The following is a 16,206-nucleotide window of genomic DNA, read 5'->3' as shown; positions in this document are numbered from 1 at the left end:
ATTCAAAAAAGGAAAACAAAAATCAGAGTTGTTCAGAAATAGCCTGTGGAGACTGCAATGCCTTATCAAGGACAAGAGGCATTAGGCCAGAGACTGCAATGCCCATCAGTTACAACACTTTGTGGAGATGCATGAGGCTGGAGACTGCAATGCCTTATCAAGGACAGCACTTTGTGGAGAGGCATTAGGCTGGAGACTGCAATGCCCATCAGTTACAACACTTTGTGGAGATGCATAAGGCTGGAGACTGCAATGCCTTATCAAGGACAGCACTGTGTGGAGAGGCATTAGGCTGGAGACTGCAATGCTTTATCAAGGACAGCACTTCGTGGAGAGGCATTAGACTGGAGACTGCAATGCCTTATCAAGGACAGCACTTTGTGGAGAGGCATTAGGCTGGAGACTGCAATGCCTTATCAAGGACAGCACTTTGTGGAGAGGCATTAGGCTGGAGACTGCAATGCCTTATCAGGAAAGACACTTTGTGGAGAGGCATTAGGCCAGAGACTGCAATGCCTTATCAAGGACAGCACTTTGTGGAGAGGCATTAGGCTGGAGACTGCAATGCCTTATCAAGGACAGCACTTTGTGGAGAGGCATTAGGCTGGAGACTGCAATGCCTTATCAGGAAAGACACTTTGTGGAGAGGCATTAGGCAAGAGACTGCAATGCCTTATCAAGGACAGCACTTTGTGGAGAGGCATTAGGCTGGAGACTGCAATGCCTTATCAAGGACAGCACTTTGTGGAGAGGCATTAGGCCAGAGACTGCAATGCCCATCAGTTACAACACTTTGTGGAGATGCATAAGGCCTTATTATCCAATGACATTTCCCCTATGGGTTCTTCCTTATGACATACATGATAGGATACAAGTTTACAGGTTCATGATGGATCACACCTTACCTGGAACATGCAGGTATATCATGGATTACATTTTACCATGTACATGATTGGTTACAACTAACCAGGTATATGACGGGTTCACCCTTACCAGGTGCATAATAGGTTACACCCTACCAAGTACATGCTGGCTTACACCTTACCAGGTATATAATGGATTACACCTTTTCAGGTACATTATGGGTTACCACTTACAAAGTATGTGTTTGGTAACAACCTACCAGGTGTATGATGGGCAACAGCTTACCAGATATGTGATGGATAACAACTTACCAGATACCTGATGGGTAACACCTTACCAGGTATGTGATGGGTTACACCTTACCAGGTACATGATAAGTTTAACCTTACAAGATACATGATGGAGCACACCTTACCAGATAAATGATGAGTAACAACTTACCAGATAAGTGATGGAGAACACCTTACCAGGTATGTGATGGGTAAACCTTACCAAGTACATAATGGGTTACACCTTACCAGGTGAATTATTGGTTTCACCTTACCAAATACATGATGAGTTACACCTTACCAGATACATGATGGGTAACACCTTACCAGGTATATAGTGGGTTACACCTTACCAAATACATGATGGGTTACACCTTACCAGATATATGATGGGTTACACCCTACCAGGTACATGATGGGCTACACATTACCAGATACATGATTGCAAGGTCCTTGCTGCCCTTGTTTAGACCCTCCAGATAGCCTAGCACTTGAGACCTTGGTAAATTTTCCACCTCCGAGAGATCCTCCGTAAATATCTGCAGAAAATAGAATAGGCATTAATAATGGGAACACTTTATTTTCTTAGTATGTAGGATGAAAGTGTCAAAATGTGAGCAAAATAGCTTAATTTGTGTTTTTATCGTTCAGATAAATATATTCATGCAATTTGTCTGCCAGCATGTGCAGAAGAAGATTATCACAATTTCTTTTGGTGCTTTTTCTTTGAATGTGGATGATACTATCAGTTGACCGATCATCTAAAAAGTGGTTACCTTGCTTATGCAGCCACTTGTTTCAAACTGACACTATGAACACTATTGTTGACTGACTGCTTAGTGCAGATTAGACGGTATTTAATTTGTGTTCTTACATAGATAACTAGACCACATACCTTAAGCCCCTCCTCTGGATATTTCTCAATCACCCATTTTGCATATTCAAATATCAGTTTCAAATGGTCCGGACCTTCAAAGACATAAAATGATCATTTTGATACATAAATAGTGATAGATGATTAGGATCTACAGAGACCATTTGCTGCTTTATTTAACCTCTACTACAACAAGTAAATAACATTTTTGAAAGTTGAAATTGTTTTGAATGTACAAAAAGTATCTTAATTTTACTGACCAATAACCAAAATATCAATGGTGAGCATTTATCTATTTGCATCAATACTCAATAATTTGCACATCCATATGATTTCAGAATATTTAGAATATATCTTTATTTCTTCATAGTCTTGACAGTTTTGTAAAACATTCATTCAATGCAGAAAACAGATTATGAGAAACTGTCAAAATTATATTTCATAAACAGTTGCAGTTTGATTCTTGAAGCAGAACCGAAATCTAGACAAAGACTTAGTCACCAACATGACTTGTATACATGTAACAAACTGTCAGTTAAGTTTAAGGGAAAATACTCAGGAACATTTAGATCACAAGAGATGAAATAAAAAGACTTACACATCAACAATTCAACGTGATGACATATTTTGAGTTCATAATAATCATTTAACAAATGCGGAAGTAGTTTTTCTCAACAAACTCATAACTGAGAATCAACAGACATAGAGAGTGACTCCCATATGTGCCCTGTGTAATCCGGTATAAGGATACTGCATTTAAGTGGTAGCTATACAGCTGACAGTGTAGTGTAGTTACCAAGGCGTTGTAGGTATTGCACAGTTCTATCACAGCCTTGCAGTAAGGAGTTGGGGCGGGTTGCCTGCTTCATCAGGGTACTCAGAGCTGCAATGTACACAGAATTAGACCATGACATACTTCATCAATGTACTCAGAGCTGCAATTTACACAGAATAAGACCATGACATACTTCATCAATGTACTCAGAACTGCAATGTACACAGAATTAGACCATGACATACTTCATCAATGTACTCAGAACTGCAATGTACACAGAATAAGACCATGACATACTTCATTAATGTACTCAGAGCTACAATTTACACAGAATTAGACCATGGCATACTTCATCAATGTACTCAGAACTGCAATGTACACAGAATTAGACCATGACATACTTCATCAATGTACTCAGAGCTGCAATGAACACAGAATTAGACCATGACATACTTCATCAATGTACTCAGAGTTGCAATGTACACATAATTAGACCATGACATACTTCATCATTGTACTCAGAGCTGCAATGTACACAGAATTAGACCATTACATATATCAGGGTACTCAGAGCTGCAATGTACACAGAATTAGACCATTACATATATCAGGGTACTCAGAGCTGCAATGTACACAGAATAAGACCATGAGATACTTCATCAATGTACTCAGAGCTGCAATGTTCACAGAATTAGACCATTACATATATCAGGGTACTCAGAGCTGCAATGTACACAGAATTAGACCATTACATACTTCATCAATGTACTCAGAACTGCAATGTAAACAGAATTAGACCATGACATACTTCATCAATGTACTCAGAGCTGCAATGTACACAGAATTAGACCATGACATACTTCATCAATGTACTCAGAGCTGCAATGTGCCCAGAATTAGACCATGACATACTTCATCAGGGTACTCAGAGCTGCAATGTACACAGAATTAGACCATGACATACTTCATCAATGTACTCAGAGCTGCAATGTACACAGAATTAGACAATGACATACTGTGAAACCATAATTAATCGTCAGGCATTAATTTTCATAAATTTCGTCAGTCGACCGATCGGCGAATTTAAGATCCTAACGAACAATCATGCTCTATGTTTGAACAAAAACAAACACTAAGTTGAACAATATTTTAAAACTTTACCGTAGACATGAGGCATTAAATTCCAACATAATCCATGCACACATTCACTGCTGTTTCGTAATCAAGATTAATCCGGTTTTGACACAAAGGGATGTAGATTACACAAGGTACTTAACTGACACGTTACACTTCTTTAAAACGCGTGTGCAGTACAGCTGTATCGAATGCGTTGACTTCGTTTATGTAGAATGGTAATGAATAAGCGCTAATTGTTTATAACTTTATTACCCATTAGGTGCATTGTGTTTTTCAGGGGTGTTGCATATTAGCCATCACGCAGCGAATGCCGATGAAAGACAATAAACCAAATGAAAAGATGACGATGTGTGATTAACATGCGTATTTATCACAAATTAATAAAGAATATTTTAATTGCTGTTTGTTGTTTGATTGTTTGCGTTTTAACCACACTTATTACTATTTTATATGTATCAATTTATTTATTTTTAAATTATTGACATTATTGATTTATTTACTGGTAGTTTACTTTTTAACAACAAACACACACATAGAGTTTATCATTTTAATGTCGATATCAGAATAAAAAAGAATTTTATTTGAAAAAAAAACCACTTAACAATCTGGAACCTCCAGATTACGATACGATTGTTATCAGTATGGCAATTATAATAATAGAATAAGACTAATTGGCATTTGGCTTCGTTGTTACAAACACTCGTTAACGGTTATTCGATCCCACTTGTCCGCTAATCATAACAATGAACGTGTGAATTGCATACATTAAGAGGGTCCATTACTGTCCCTTGATAACAAAAGACTAGTTAATTGGCATGTGACAAACAGGCCCCACCTCCTGCAGTGATTCTCAACTGTGTTCCCGCATTCGTACCACGATTTTTTGCAACTGCGATTGATCGCGAATTTGTATTACACACAAATCGGATATTGACTGACGCAATTTTTTTAAAATTCAAAATCAGAAATCGGCGAATTTAAGTGCTGACGAAATCGTCATTTTTATAAAAATGACGAAATTTTGTGCTGTCGAAAAATAAATGGTTTCACAGTTCTTCATCAATGTACTCAGAACTGCCATGTACACATAATTAGACCATGACATACTTCATCAATGTACTCAGAGCTGCAATGTACACATAATTAGACCATGACATACTTCATCATGGTACTCAGAGCTGCAATGTACACAGAATTAGACCATGACATACTTCATCAATGTACTCAGAGCTGCAATGTACACAGAATAAGACCATGATATACTTCATCAATGTACTCAGAGCTGCAATGGACACAGAATTAGACCATTACATACTTCATCAATGTACTCAGAGCTGCAATGTACACAGCCTTTTACCATTACATACTTCATCAGGGTACTCAGAGCTGCAATGTGCACAGAATTAGACCATGACATACTTCATCGGGGTACTCAGAGCTGCAATGTACACATAATTAGACCATGACATACTTCATCAATGTACTCAGAGCTGCAATGTACACAGAATTAGACCATTACATACTTCATCAATGTACTCAGAACTGCAATGTACACAGAATTAGACCATGACATACTTCATCAATGTACTCAGAACTGCAATGTACACAGAATTAGACCATTACATACTTCATCAATGTATTTAGAGCTGCAATATACACATAATTAGACCATGACATACTTTATCAATGTACTCAGAACTGCAAAGTACACAGAATTAGACCATGGCATACTTCATAAATGTACTCAGAACTGCAATTTACACAGAATTAAACCATGGCATACTTCATCAATGTACTCAGAGCTGCAATGTACACAGAATTAGACCATTAAATACTTCACCAGGGTACTCAGAGCTGCAATGTACACAGAATTAGACCATAACATATATAAGGGTACTCAGAGCTGCAATGTACACATAATTAGACCATGACATACATTATGAGGGCACTCAGAGCTGCAATGTACACATAATTAGACCATTACATATATCAGGGTACTCAGAGCTGCAATGTACCCAGAATTAGACCATTATATATATCAGGGACTCAGAGCTGCAATGTACACAGAATTAGACCATGGCATACTCCATCAGGGTACTCAGAGCTGCAATGTACACAGAATTAGACCATGACATACTTCATCAAAGTATTCAGAGCTGCAATGTACACAGAATTATACCATTACATACTTCATCAGGGTACTCAGAGCTGCAGTTTACACAGAATTAGACCATGACATACTTCATCAATGTACTCAGAGCTGCAATGTACACAGAATTAGACCATGACATATATCAGGGTACTCAGAGCTGCAATGTACATAGAATTAGACCATTACATACTTCATCAATGTACTCAGAGCTGCAATGTACACAGAATTAGACCATTACATAATGTATCAATGTACTTAGAGCTGCAATATACACAGAATTAGACCATGACATACTTCATCAATGTACTCAGAGCTGCAATGTACACAGAATTAGACCATGACATACTTCATCAATGTACTCAGAACTGCAATGTACACAGAATTAGACCATTACATACTTCATCAGGGTACTCAGAGCTGCAATGTACACAGAACAAGAGGGCCTGAAAGGCCCAAGGTATCCCCCGCAACATATGCTTTGTTTGAGGATGGGTGCAAATCGGACGGATGAACATAATGATAGATGAACGGACAGAGGACAATAACACAAAACTAAGACAAAGGAAGGTTCTTAAGCCTTCTGAAATATGCCAAAGCGCTTCCAAGATATGGCTCCGGACACAAAAGTGCCTATAGTAAAAAGCATTTTTTCAAGATACAAAGGGTTATAAGTCTGTTTTTAACAGATGGTGTACAATGCCATTTGGCGTGCATCATCCTCTTATGCATATATATACTCAAACCAAGTTTAAATGAAATATGCCAAAGCGCTTCCAAGTTATGGCTCCGGGCACAAAAGTGCCTATAGTAAAAAGCATTTTTTCAAGATACAAAGGGCCATAAGTCTGTTTTTAACAGATGGTATACAATGCCATTTGGCGTGCATCATCCTCTTATGCATATATATATATACTCATATCAAGTTTAAATGAAATCCGCCAAAGCACTTTCAAGATATGGCTCCGGACACAAAAGTGCCGGACGGACAGCCGGACGGACGGACAACGCCAAAACAATATCCCTCCGCCTCTGGCTCGGGAATATATTCATACCAAGTTTCAAAGAAATCCGCCAAAGCGCTTCCAAGATATGGCTCCGGACACAAAAATGCCTAAAGTAAAAAGCATTTTTTCAAGATACAAAGGGCCATAAGTCTGTTTTTAACAGATGGTGTACAATGCCATTTGGCGTGCATCATCCTCTTATGCATATATATACTCATACCAAGTTTAAATGAAATCCACCAAAGAACTTCCAAGATATGGCTCCGGACACAAAAGTGCCGGACGGACAGACGGACAGCCGGACGGACGGACAACGCCAAAACAATATCCCTCCGCCTCTGGCGGGGGATAATGAGACCATGACATACTTCATAAGGGTACTCAGAGCTGCAATGTACACAGAATTAGACCATGACATACTTCATCAGGGTACTCACAGCTGCAATGTACACAGAATTAGACCATGACATACTTCATCAGGGTACTCAGAGCTGCAATGTACACAGAATTAGACCATGACATACTTCATCAATGTACTCAGAGCTGCAATGTACACAGAATTAGACCATGACATAATTCATCAAGGTACTCAGAGCAGCAATGTACACAGAATTAGACCATGACATACTCCATCAATGTACTCAGAGCTGCAATGTACACAGAATTAGACCATGACATACTTCATCAAGGTACTCAGAGCTGCAATGTACACAGAATTAGACCATGACATACTTCATCAATGTACTCAGAGCTGCAATGTACACAGAATCAGACCATGACATACTTCATCAATGTACTATGAGCTGTAATGTACACAGAATAAGACCATGACATACTTCATCAATGTACTCAGAGCTACAATGTACACAGAATAAGGCCATGACATACTTCATCAATGTACTCAGAGCTGCAATGTACACAGAATAAGGCCATGACATACTTCATCAATGTACTCAGAGCTGCAATGTACACAGAATAAGACCATGACATACTTCATCAATGTACTCAGAGCTGCAATGTACACAGAATAAGGCCATGACATACTTCATCAATGAACTCAGAGCTGCAATGTACACAGAATAAGGCCATGACATACTTCATCAATGTACTCAGAGCTGCAATGTACACAGAATAAGGCCATGACATACTTCATCAATGTACTCAGAGCTGCAATGTACACAGAATTAGACTATGACATGCTTCATCAATGTACTCAGAGCTGCAATGTACACAGAATAAGGCCATGACATACTTCATCAATGTACTCAGAGCTGCAATGTACACAGAATAAGGCCATGACATACTTCATCAATGTACTCAGAGCTGCAATGTACACAGAATAAGGCCATGACATACTTCATCAATGTAGACCATGACATATGAGCCTCGCTCTGGACAAACGGGGATAAAAGCATGTGCGTCAATGAGCCTGTTCAGGCTTATCAGAGACGAAACTTTTCATCAAGACTAGATTTTTTGTTTAGAAGAGACTTCCTTTCAAACAAAAATTCCATACAAGTAGAAACTGTTTTCCCTGAATAGACTGTGCAGACTGCAAGAAAGTGTCGTCTTAGATTAATCTGTTAAGACTGCACAGTCTTATCTGGGACAACACACATGCACCAAACCCACATTTTCACTGAGTGAGACTCATTTTGAATAACAAGATCTCAGGCTACGATACTAACCTTTCTCATGGTCTGTGTATATTATAACTTAAATCCAATAGATTTACATTTGATAAAACAGAAGTAAAATGAGAATCATTGTTTTTTCTTTTTGCCTTCAGTACCATTTTGAGATAAAGTCTGCGTCTGCTTTGGCTAAATTTTTTTAAGGAACAAATGATGGCTATTATTTTCTGAAGGCCAGTGTGAGCACTTCATGGAGTCCCTTTTTCTCATAGAGAATGATGAGCTCACTATACTAACCTTTCTCATGGAGCTCCTATTTCTCATAGATGTTGATTTATTCGCTGTACTAACCTTTCTCATGGAGCTCCTTTTTCTCATAAAGGATAATTAGCTCGCTATACTTCTCCTTCTTCTTCAGAGATCTCTCTGCCTCCTCAACGTGGACATTGTTGTCTGGAAGACGTAACAATGAGGCCACCAGCGCATCATTAGTCTGTATGTTTATATAACATGTCAGTTGTTTAAACCCTTTATCTCTCAAATACACACTTCATTGCATTTGCAGTCATATAGAAAAGCAAGTAACATTTAAGAACTTTCTTACAAGATTACAGTTTTAAAGACTTCATTAACAACCCTTAGATTCCAAAAAGCAGCAAACAGCATAAAACCTGAAAAGTCTGCAATGTGCTCACAGGCTGTTCTGCTTTATGCTAAGTGGGAAATGTTTAACAAACTACAAACTGTCAACAGCATCAAGAGAATTTCTTTTATTTCAATTGTCTTTACTTTGACCACAGCTTTGATAACTGACCATAAAAACATACGTGAGCATGCTTGTTTGTTTGTTTTCCATTTAATAGTACGATGCTGTCCGGTAACTTGCGCATGTTAGGGGTCAATTGGTTTAAAAACATGTTCTTTTATAAATTGACAACATAATATATACATTAATTTTTAAAATAAGAAGTTAATGTGCTAATTAACACAAAAATATATGATAAATTAAGTGAAGAACTGTCCGATTTGATTTCAAAACCAACACGACTCACCTCATTTTCAAACTATCACATTGTCCGGTAATCTTGCGCACTTGGTGTAATGACCTCATTTAGGCATAATTGTAGACATATGGTGTCCAATTAGTGACAAAACATTCAAGAAAATTATTTAGACAATCAGTTTTCCAGAAAATTATTTAGGCAATCAGTTTGTAAAACCATTCAAATTTAATTTGGATTACTAGTGCTTTTTTTCAATACAAATCAACAAATCTAGTAATAGGGTACAATCAATAAAAAATTAATTTTACCACGATCATGCTTCCATCATTTACAGAAAATATCAAAACTAGGCCATTGCGCATGCGGTGATCATACCAAATTTGGGTCGACAGAATGGCGGGAAATGATGACAATGTCGTCTGATGCGATATGTTTTCAATGGTCAAAAATACCTTAACTGATCGGATATGTGCAATGGAATGCTAAATTACATGTAGGATTTATAGATTCTGAATTCAAAGTATGAAAACGCTAAAGACTGCAGGGAATTTGTGATTCATTTCGAATTTATCGTAAGCAGGTAAGTGTTTACGATACATGTACAATGTATAGGGATGACGCAAACGGTGTTAAAATGTAATGATCGGATTTTATTTTTCATGGAATACGTACCTTTTAAATACGCTAATTCTTAAAAATGTGAAATTCCATCTTTCATTACTAAAGAAAACCATTAGTCGTCTGCGAAATTCGCAATTGCGAAGTGCGCAAGATTACCGCACGCGCAAGATTACCAGACTTAACTTAACTTAAACAAGAGGGCCAAGATGGCCCTAGTTCGCTCACCTGAGAGGAGTCAGTTCATTCAGTCTTTACCAAACATCAAACTTGACCTAGATATTGTCCAGACAAACATCCTGGTCAAGTTTCATCATAATTGAACCAAAACTCTGGCATATGGAGTGATTTTGTTTTTGTAAGATTTGACCTGGTGGCCTATATTTTGAGTTGACCCACCTTACCAAACATCAAACTTTGCATACAAAAATAAATATTATGACCAAGATTTATAAAATCTGAAACAAAATTGTGACCTTTAGAGTGTTTACAAGGATTTTGTATAATATAATAAAAATTTGGACAATCTAAGGGCAATAATTATGGCATTCATTATGTGATATATATAAAACCAATATTTTCACCAAGTTTCATGATTGGGCAAAAAATGTGACTTCTAGAGTGTTAACAAGCTTTTATATAAATATAAAAAACTGCCCCCCCCCCACCCCCCCGCCGGCCATGTTATTCAACTGACCGGAACCATTTTCAAACTCAACTCTCATAGAAACAAATTTTCTTACCAAATTACATAAAAATGGGGCCAAAACGTGACTTCTTGAGTGTTCACATGTTTTCACTATATACATATAGAGAAAAATGCCCCGCCCACTGGCAGCCATGTTTTTTCACCGATCTGGACCATTTTCGAACTTGTCCGAGATATCAATAAAACCAATGTTTTGACCATCTTTTATGATGATTGGGCAAAAATTGTGACTTCTAGAGTGTTTACAAGGTTTCTCTATAGCCAAATAAGGAAAACTGCACCCCCCCCCCCCCCGGCAGCCATGCTATTCAACTGACCGGAACCATTTTCGGACTGGCGGCCATGTTTTTTTCACCGATCTGGACCATTTTCGAACTCGTCCGAGATATCAATTAAATAATGTTTTGACCACCTTTCATGATGATTGGGCAAAAATTGTGACTTCTACAGTTTTTACAAGGTTTCTCTATAGCCAAATAAGGAAAACTGCTCCGCCCACTGGCGGCCATGTTTTTCAACAGACCGGAACCACTCTTGAACTCAATCAAGATATCATTTAGACAAACATTTTGACAAAGTTACATGAAGATTGAACATAAAATGTGACTTCTACAGTGTTTACAAGGTTTTTCTTTTTTTGACCTAGTGACCTAGTTTTTGACCCGACACAACCCAGTTTCGAACTCGGCCAAGATTTTATTGGGGCAAAGCTTCTGACCAAGTTTCATGTAGATGGGACAACAAATGTCGGTCTCTAGAGTGTTTACGAGCGATTGTTAACAGACGGACGGACGGACAGACGACGGACAAAGACCGGTCAGAAAAGCTCACCTGAGCAATCAGGTGAGCTAAAAAACCCATACTTTACCTGGGTAAGCTGGTTTACCAGTGATTTTTGCTCATACTTGTGCCGATAAAGGGCGAATACCTATTTGATGTTGGGAGAGAATGACTGCAGTATAGTTTCATATCCAATTAACACAAGTTATGTTGCCAGGTAGGGAAGACTGGGGTAAATGCGCATACATTTAGTGTCGTCCCACATTAGCCTGTGCATTCCTGGAGATGACTCCAGATATCACACACTGGTCAAATGACTGACCTGCAGGTAGCACTTGAGCATGGTGGTGTCAATGATCAGAGTCACATTACCTACCTGCAGGTAGCACTTGAGCAAGGTGGTGTCAATGATCTGAATCACATTACCTAACTGCAGGTAGCACTTGAGCAAGGTGGTGTCTATGATCTGAGTCACATGACCTACCTGCAGGTAGCACTTGAGCAGGGTGGTGTCAATGATCTGAGTCACATGACCTACCTGCAGGTAGCACTTGAGCTAGGTGGTGTCTATGATCTGAGTCACATGACCTACCTGCAGGTAGCACTTGAGCAAGGTGGTGTCTATGATCTGAGTCACATGACTGACCTGCAGGTAGCACTTGAGCAGGGTGGTGTCAATGATCTGAGTTACATGACCTACCAGCAGGTAGCACTTGAGCAGGGTGGTGTCAATGATCTGAGTCACATGACCTACCTGCAGGTAGTACTTGAGCAGGGTGGTGTCAATGATCTGAGTCACATGACTGACCTGCAGGTAGCACTTGAGCAGGGTGGTGTCTATGATCTAAGTCACATGACTGACCTGCAGGTAGCACTTGAGCAGGGTGGTGTCAATGATCTGAGTCACATGACCTACCTGCAGGTGGCACTTGAGCAGGGTGGTGTCAATGATCTGAGTTACATGACCTACCTGCAGGTAGCACTTGACCAGGGTGGTGTCTTTGATCTAAGACACATGACCTACCTGCAGGAAGCACTTGAGCAGGGTGATGTCTATGATCTAAGTCAAATGACTGACCTGCAGGTAGCACTTGAGCAGGGTGGTGTCTATGATCTGAGTCACATGACCTACCTGCAGGTAGCACTTGAGCAGGGTGGTGTCTATGATCTGAGTCACATGACCTACCTGCAAGTAGCCCTTGAGCAGGGTGGTGTCTATGATCTGAGTCACATGACTGACCTGCAGGTAGCACTTGACCAGGGTGGTGTCTATGTACTGTGTCACATGACCTATCTGCAGGTAGCACTTAAGCAGGGTGGTGTCTATGACCTGAGTCACATGACCTACCTGCAGGTAGCACTTGAGCAGGTGGTGTCTATGACCTGAGTCACATGACCTACCTGCAGGTAGCACTTGAGCAGGTGGTGTCTATGATCTGAGTCACATGACCTACCTGCAGGTAGCACTTGAGCAGGGTGGTGTCTATGATCTGAGCCAGCTGCTCCTTGCTACTTATGGTGTCATTGCCCTCTTTGATAGCCGTCGTCATAACAAACTGTTTCTTATTCAGCTTACGCTTTTTCTGAAATTGTAAGTGCAACATTAGAATAATTTTCATCAATAATGAAACAATTATTACAAAGCAGATGAATGAAAAAGAAAAGCATGTGACACAGATTGTGACATAAACCTTCGAATTATATCTTTGAGAAGAGGGCAGTACATTAATTTATATGAAAGGAGCTGATCAACTTCTAATACAAACTGAAAAACAAACAGAAATAACAAGACTATTGTCAAGCAATATAAGTCCCCTACTGGCTCCACCATTGTCAGAAATTCCACCATTTTCAGAATATTTTTTTATACATTTGTTGCCATAGCAACCAGAATTTTTGACGTAGGAACAAAATGAAATGAGGTGCATAATGTCCATATTGCCATCTATCCATGTGTCAAGTTTCATAAAAAAATATTAAATACTTTTAAAGTAATCGCAGGATCCAGAAAAGTGTGACTGACTGACTGACTGACTGACTGACTGACTGACTGACTGACACACAGACTGACAGACAGATGGAGCGCAAACCATAAGTCCCCTTCGGTGAAACCGGTAGGGGACTAAAAAAACATGACTTTTGACATTGAGTTGTAACTTGAGCTTACACCTAGGTGTATAAGCATTAAATATAACACATAAAGTGGTCATAAGAAATTATTATCAGATGTATAATTAAAATTGTCCAAGACACTAACAAATCATGCAGTAGAAACGAAAATTCATAAACTTTGACATCACATGACCTTGACCTTTCACCAAGGAGCATAGGAGTTGTCAGCGACAAAGCGTCTGATCATGGATCACAATCATCCAAAGTAATATTGAAATTCTCTTGGGCTGACACTTTACACATATGAATTAAGCCCAGTTTTCCAAGAACAAGAAACAGATAAAATAGATATCGTGTACATACATCATTGAGGTAGTCAGTAAGGGCCAGTAGTCCCTTCTCAAGGTCACCACCTTCCAGTTTGGGCAGGGGCTCAGGATACTCCAGCTTCTTGCGGAACTCTGGAGGCAGCAGGTTTGGATAAAGGCCTATCACATGAGACGGGTCTGAAACGTACATAACAATGATAGATGCAGGCCTATCACATGAGACGTGTCTGAAACATACATAACAATGATAGATACAGGCCTATCACATGAGACGGGTCTGAAACGTACATAAAAATGATAGATACAGGCCTTTCACATGAGACGGGTCTGAAACTGACATAATAATGATAGATACAGGCCTATCACATGAGACGGGTCTGAAACGTACATAACAACGATAGATGCAGGCCTATAACATGAGACGGGTCTGAAACGTACATAACAATGATAGATACAGGCCTATCACATGAGACGGGTCTGAAACGGACATAATAATGATAGATACAGGCCTATCACATGAGACGGGTCTGAAACGTACATAACAATGATAGATGCAGGCCTATCACATGAGACGGGTCTGAAACATACATAACAATGATAGATACAGGCCTATCACATGAGACGGGTCTGAAACGTACATTAAAATGATAGATGCAGGCCTATCACATGAGACGGGTCTGAAACGTACATAACAATGATAGATGCAAGCCTATCACATGAGACGGGTCTGAAACGTACAAAACAATGGTAGATACAGGCCTATCACATGAGATGGGTCCGGAACGTACAAAACAATGATAGATACAGGCCTTTCACATGAGACAGATCTGACATGTACATAACAATGATAGATACAGACCTATCACATGAGACAGATCTGACATGTACATAACAATTATAGATACAGGCCTACATAACAATGATAGATACAAGCCTATCACATGAGACGGATCTGACATGTACATAACAATGATAAATACAGGCCTACATAACAATGATAGATACAGGCCTTTCACATGAGACGGGTCTAAAACGTACATAACAATGATAGATACAGGCCTATCTTATGAGACAGGTCTGATATGTACATAGTAATGCAAGATACAGGCCTATCTTTATAAGACAGGTCTGAAAGTACATGAGAATGATAGATACTGGCCTATCATGTGAGATGGGTCTGAAAGTACATGAGAATGATAGATACAGGCCTATCACATGAGACAGGTCTAAAAGTACATGAGAATGATAGATACTGGCCTATCGTGTGAGACAGGTCTGAAACGTACATGAAAATGCTACATATAGGCCTATCACATGAGACAGGTCTGAAAGTACATGAGAATGATAGATACTGGCCTATCATGTAAGACAGGTCTGACACATACATGAGAATGCTAGATATAGGCCTATCACATGAGACAGGTCTGAAAGTACATGAGAATGATAGATACAGGCCTATCACATGAGACAGGTCTGAAAGTACATGAGAATGATAGATACAGGTCTATCACCGGAGACAGATCTGAAAGTACATGAGAATGATATTTACAGGTAAATCATGTGAGACGGGTCTGAAATATATATAAAATGCTAGATGGAATGGGTAGGAATAAAGTTCAGCAACCCATTCATGATTTTAACGCGATGAAATGTATCCATGGATAATGGTAATAATACGAATGTAATGTACAGGTAATTTATCCATGGCTACAACAGATTATTACCTGATGAAATATTATTATAAAACAGTTAAAATTAAAAGAGTCCCAGTAAATAAATATTGTTGACAAAAACTGACAAGAGAATTTCACAATTTGACAGTCATAGTTTTACAAATAGTTTATGGTATGATTTTTGTGAATAATTAAATTTTTACTTATTAAAACAAACATGAACATAAAGCAACATTAATAAACAAAATATACATAAACATTAACCTACACAA

The 16,206-nt window shown here is 38.9% G+C and overlaps 1 protein-coding gene across 1 annotated transcript in view; it reads right to left on the bottom strand.

The window, feature by feature from the left end:
* The window catches only part of LOC127871826 (vam6/Vps39-like protein), a 63,656-nt gene that overhangs the window by 23,937 nt on the left and 23,513 nt on the right, over positions 1–16,206 (bottom strand). Inside the window, exons 11-16 of the mRNA XM_052415051.1 lie at positions 14,296–14,438; positions 13,275–13,403; positions 9,061–9,202; positions 2,804–2,890; positions 2,029–2,102; positions 1,565–1,672 (exon numbers count right to left, since the gene is read on the bottom strand). Coding sequence (XP_052271011.1) covers positions 1,565–1,672; positions 2,029–2,102; positions 2,804–2,890; positions 9,061–9,202; positions 13,275–13,403; positions 14,296–14,438 — 683 coding nt within the window. The remainder of the gene's footprint in view (positions 1–1,564; positions 1,673–2,028; positions 2,103–2,803; positions 2,891–9,060; positions 9,203–13,274; positions 13,404–14,295; positions 14,439–16,206) is intronic.

Source organism: Dreissena polymorpha, chromosome 3 (assembly GCF_020536995.1).
Source record: "Dreissena polymorpha isolate Duluth1 chromosome 3, UMN_Dpol_1.0, whole genome shotgun sequence".
NCBI classification, from domain to species: domain Eukaryota; kingdom Metazoa; phylum Mollusca; class Bivalvia; order Myida; family Dreissenidae; genus Dreissena; species Dreissena polymorpha.
The sequence above is the reverse complement of the archived record's forward strand: the minus strand, read 5'-3'. Positions and strand labels throughout refer to the sequence as shown.